This window comes from Megalops cyprinoides, chromosome 18, assembly GCF_013368585.1.
Source record: "Megalops cyprinoides isolate fMegCyp1 chromosome 18, fMegCyp1.pri, whole genome shotgun sequence".
Lineage (NCBI taxonomy): Eukaryota > Metazoa > Chordata > Actinopteri > Elopiformes > Megalopidae > Megalops > Megalops cyprinoides.
The window spans coordinates 725,212-730,211 of NC_050600.1; the positions used below are offsets into that span (position 1 = coordinate 725,212).

Sequence of the window (5,000 nt, forward strand, 5' to 3'; positions counted from 1 at the left end):
TCAGCCTGGAGAAGCAGGTAGGAGCTGAGCCCATGGCTGTGACCTGATTGGGGGGAGCTGTGCCATCCAGGGCCAATCACAGCCTTTCCCCACACCCATGGGGAAGGGGCCAATATTTGTAAGGTTGTATTTGATTGAGGTTGTTTTTGATCGTGTGTCTGGGGTGTGTTTGATTGTGGGGTTGTGTTTGATTGTGTAACTGGGGTGTACTTGATTGTGAGGGTATGTTTGATTGTGGGGGTGTGTTTGATTGTGAGGGTATGTTTGATTGTGGGGGGTGTGTTTGATTGTGAGGGTGGATTTGATTGTGGGGGTGTGTTTGATTGTGAGGGTATGTTTGATTGTGGGGGTGTGTTTGATTGTGAGGGTATGTTTGATTGTGGGGGGTGTGTTTGATTGTGAGGGTGTGTTTGATTGTGGGGGGTGTGTTTGATTGTGAGGGTGGATTTGATTGTGGGGGTGTGTCTGATTGTGAGGGTGTGTTTGATTGTGGGGGTGTGTTTGATTGTGAGGGTGTGTTTGATTGTGAGGGTGGATTTGATTGTGAGGGTGGATTTGATTGTGGGGGTGTGTTTGATTGTGGGGGTGTGTTTGATTGTGAGGGTGGATTTGATTGTGAGGGTGTGTTTGTGGGGGTGTGTTTGATTGTGAAGGTGGATTTGATTGTGGGGGTGTGTTTGATTGTGGGGGTGTGTTTGATTGTGGGGGGTGCGTTTGATTGTGAGGGTCGATTTGATTGTGGGGGTGTGTCTGATTGTGAGGGTGTGTTTGTGAGGGTGTGCTTGATTGTGAGGGTGGATTTGATTGTGGGGGTGTGTTTGATTGTGGGGGTGTGTTTGATTGTGGGGGTGTGTCTGATTGTATCACTGGATTGTGTTTGATTGTTTTGCAGTATCGTCTCTCAGAGGTGAAGCAGTTGCACCTCTCGGTCGCCTGTCTAGCCCTGATATTCATTGCTGTGTTCACCGTCCACATGCTGGTCTCAGAGAAGTGAGTACTGCCGGACCCCCCGCACGCACGCACGCACGCACGCACGCACGCCCCAGATAGGAAAAAGCATAATTTGCCAATGCCTTAGGACAACATGGCATTCACAGATGAAAAGTCTGCAGGTGTGTAAGGAGTTGGATCAGGAGGAGGTGCAGGTATGTGAGGAGCTGGATTGGGGGGGTGCAGGTGTGTGAGGAGCTGGATCAGGAGGAGGTGCAGGTGTGTGAGGAGCTGGATCAGGAGGGGGTGCAGGTGTGTGAGGAGCTGGATCGGGGGGGGTGCAGGTGTGTGAGGAGCTGGATTGGGGGGGTGCAGGTGTGTGAGGAGCTGGATCAGGAGGAGGTGCAGGTGTGTGAGGAGCTGGATCAGGAGGGGGTGCAGGTGTGTGAGGAGCTGGATCGGGGGGGGTGCAGGTGTGTGAGGAGCGGCAGTGTAGCATAGTGGTTAAGGAGCAGGACTCATGACTGAAAGGCTGCCGGTTGGATTCCCCATGGGGGCCCTGCTGCTGTACCTTTGACGGCCTCCTCTCCCTCTCTCAGGAACGCGGCGCTGGGGATCTCCTACGGCGTCGCCTTCCCCCTGCTGGCGTTGCTGCTGCTCACCGTTTTCACCGGACACCTGAAGGTAGCGCTGAGACGGTGTGTGTGTGTGTGTGTGCGCGTGCGTGCGTGTGTGTATGTGTGTGTGTGTGAGTCAGTGCGTGTGTGTGCATGCGTGTGTGTGAGTCAGTGCGTGTGTGTGCGTGTGTGTGTGTGTGTGTGTGTGTGTGCGCGTGCGTGCGTGTGTGTGTGTGTGAGTCAGTGCGTGTGTGTGCATGCGTGTGAGTCAGTGCGTGTGTGCGTGTGTGTGTGTGTGTGTGTGTGTGTGAGTCAGTGTGTGTGTGTGTGTGTGAGTCAGTGTGTGTGTGTGTGCGTGTGTGTGTGTGTGAGTCAGTGTGTGTGTGTGTGCGCGTGCGTGCGTGTGTGTGAGTCAGTGCGTGTGTGTGTGTGTGCGTGTGTGTGTGTGTGTGAGTCAGTGTGTGTGTGTGTGCGCGTGCGTGTGTGTGTGTGTGTGTGCGTGTGTGTGAGTCAGTGTGTGTGTGTGTGCGTGTGCGTGCGTGTGAGTCAGTGTGTGTGTGTGTGCGCGTGCGTGCGTGTGTCCGTGACTATTTATGCGTACATGTTGCAGCGCTGGAGATCCAAGATGCCCCAAAGTGTGCAGTGGGTGCCGTCGGTGTCGAAGGGCGTGTCCAGCAGGGCGGCGCTGCGGCTCTTCCTGGTCTTCCTCTGTGTGCTCATCACTCTCCTAATGGCCATCCTCAACTTCGTGAGTCTGACACCCCCATACCCCACCCCGAGAGACTCACCCCCATACCCCACCCCGAGAGACTCACCCCCATACCCCACCCTGAGAGACTCACCCCATACCCCACCCCGAGAGACTCACCCCCATACCCCACCCCGAGAGACTCACCCCATACCCCACCCCGAGAGACTCACCCCCATACCCCACCCCGAGAGACTCACCCCCATACCCCACCCCGAGAGACTCACCCCATACCCCACCCCGAGAGACTCACCCCCATACCCCACCCCGAGAGACTCACCCCCATACCCCACCCCGAGAGACTCACCCCCATACCCCACTCCGAGAGACTCACCCCCATACCCCACCCCGAGAGACTCACCCCCATACCCCACCCCGAGAGACTCACCCCCATACCCCACGATACCCCCCCACCCCCAGACAGAGACAGTGAGACCCAGAGAGACATTGTTACACAATGAGACAGACGCAGTGAGACACAGTGAGACAGAGACAGTGAGACGCAGTGAGACGTAAACAGTGAGACTAACTGAATATTCTCTGCTGCCACCAGTTCTTCCTCCCTGAGCCCAGCTGCTCCTCCACCGCTGCCAACGCAACACTGCTGCAGACCTTCAGCCTCTACACCGTGCCTGTGAGTGCCCTGATTCCCGCTCTCACGTCCTCTCAATGTGCACTGTGCCTGTGAGTGCCCTGATTCCCGCTCTCACGTCCTCTCAATGTGCACCGTGCCTGAGTGCCCTGATTCCGGCTCTCACGTCCTCTCAATGTGCACTGTGCCTGTGAGTGCCCTGATTCCCGCTCTCACGTCCTCTCAATGTGCACCGTGCCTGAGTGCCCTGATTCCCGCTCTCACGTCCTCTCAATGTGCACCGTGCCTGAGTGCCCTGATTCCCGCTCACGTCCTCTCAATGTGCACCGTGCCTGAGTGCCCTGATTCCCGCTCTCACGTCCTCTCAATGTGCACCGTGCCTGAGTGCCCTGATTCCCGCTCACGTCCTCTCAATGTGCACTGTGCCTGAGTGCCCTGATTCCGGCTCTCACGTCCTCTCAATGTGCACTGTGCCTGTGAGTGCCCTGATTCCCGCTCTCACGTCCTCTCAATGTGCTTTCTCATTTCTACTTCAGTCCTCCAACATCAGAAGGGCGACGAAGCCTTTTTTCAAACCAGTTGTTAAACAGTGACCCCTACCTTCCCTCCCCAGTCATCTCAGCTATGAATTAATGGCAACCAGTGAAGCGCAGATGACAGTGTTTAGATGTGACAGTGTCATGTGCTGGATGCAGTCCAGCTACTGAGAGTCACAGCTAATGTGAAGGGTGGGGTTTTAATGAAATTAGTTGCAAGAGTGTGATGGCCGACATACAGGCAGAGGAAGGATCAGTGCAACGTGTTTCACTGAGTTTCCCTTCTGATATTACTATGTGCACATCTAACTTTAAGCTGTTGCTTGAGCACATTGAAAGATCAACAGCGCCCTCTAGGTAATCCCTCTGCTGTTCCCTCAAAACGCATTTCTATAGATGGCAGATGGCAGACAGCACTGAAGATTCCTGTTGTTATGAGTTTTACTAACCTGTTGGTCGTTAATTGCCGTGCCGTGAACCTGAAGACAGGACCAACGTGAACCTTTTAAAGGGGAGGCATGACCCAGACAGCATTTCCTATAAACTACACTTACGGTTTTTGTATGTCAACAGAGCTTGTAAAATTCACTAAATAAGGGGTAATTGTCTGTTAAGGCAAACTGTGGTGAATCTTCAGTCTTATGAACACTGTAAAATCATGGATCACAGTGGATGTTGCACTGTCTGTCTGTCTGTCTGTCTGTCTGTCTGTTTTAGGCATTTTGACATTTGTTCCATGGCTCCTCCATCCCTCCTTGTGTTTATCTATCAATATTTGATAAAGATTGAAATAAATCCCTGTAAATCCCTGTGGGCCATGAGGTTGAGAGAAACTGAGGGCTCTATAGGATACGATGATGATGATGATGATGATGGTGATGATGATGACAATGACGACGATGATGATGATGACGACGGTGATGATGATGATGACGATAACACTGACAATGATTTTAATGGTGATAATTTCTCTCTCTGCAGTATTACCTGTATACCTGTCTGATAGCCATGCTGGGTGTGGTGGTGTTTGTGACGGTGTGTTTGGAGGTGAAGCTGTTCCTTGCCACGCTGGCAGTGGTGGTGTACCTGGCTCTCTTCCTCCACGTATACGCTCCCCGCTCCGACTGCTACATGCTCCAGCTCTACAGCAATGACAGCCAGTATGACATCACCCCGTCATTTCTCTTTCCTGCTATCTCACACTCACACAGGATCTGTCAGTACCACCTTACCCTGCGGTCTCACACTCACACAGGATCTGTCAGTACCACCTTACCCTGCGGTCTCACACTCACACAGGATCTCTCAGTACCACTTTACCCTGCTGTCTCACACTCAGACAGGATCTCTCAGTGTGTATTTTACACAGTGTGTGTGTGTGTGTCCATCAGACCAGGCGTACTGAAGGAACCGAAGGTCATGGCTGGAGTCTGGCTCTTCATCTTCTATTTCACTGTCCTCATACTCATCCGGAAGGTAACCAATCACAGCCAAGCGCTATGTGTGTGTCAGTGAGTGTGTGAGTGTTAGTGTGTGAGAGTGAGTGTGTTAGTGTGTGTGTGTATGTGTTAGTGTGT

The 5,000-nt window shown here is 53.1% G+C and overlaps 1 protein-coding gene across 1 annotated transcript in view; it reads left to right on the top strand.

Annotated features, from left to right (window-relative positions):
- The window catches only part of LOC118793117 (adenylate cyclase type 4-like), a 31,241-nt gene that overhangs the window by 18,796 nt on the left and 7,445 nt on the right, over positions 1-5,000 (top strand). The window contains exons 14-20 of the mRNA XM_036551120.1: positions 1-17; positions 893-990; positions 1,530-1,614; positions 2,158-2,295; positions 2,849-2,929; positions 4,405-4,583; positions 4,815-4,899. The exon at positions 1-17 is cut by the window's left edge and continues 53 nt beyond it. Coding sequence (XP_036407013.1) covers positions 1-17; positions 893-990; positions 1,530-1,614; positions 2,158-2,295; positions 2,849-2,929; positions 4,405-4,583; positions 4,815-4,899 — 683 coding nt within the window. The remainder of the gene's footprint in view (positions 18-892; positions 991-1,529; positions 1,615-2,157; positions 2,296-2,848; positions 2,930-4,404; positions 4,584-4,814; positions 4,900-5,000) is intronic.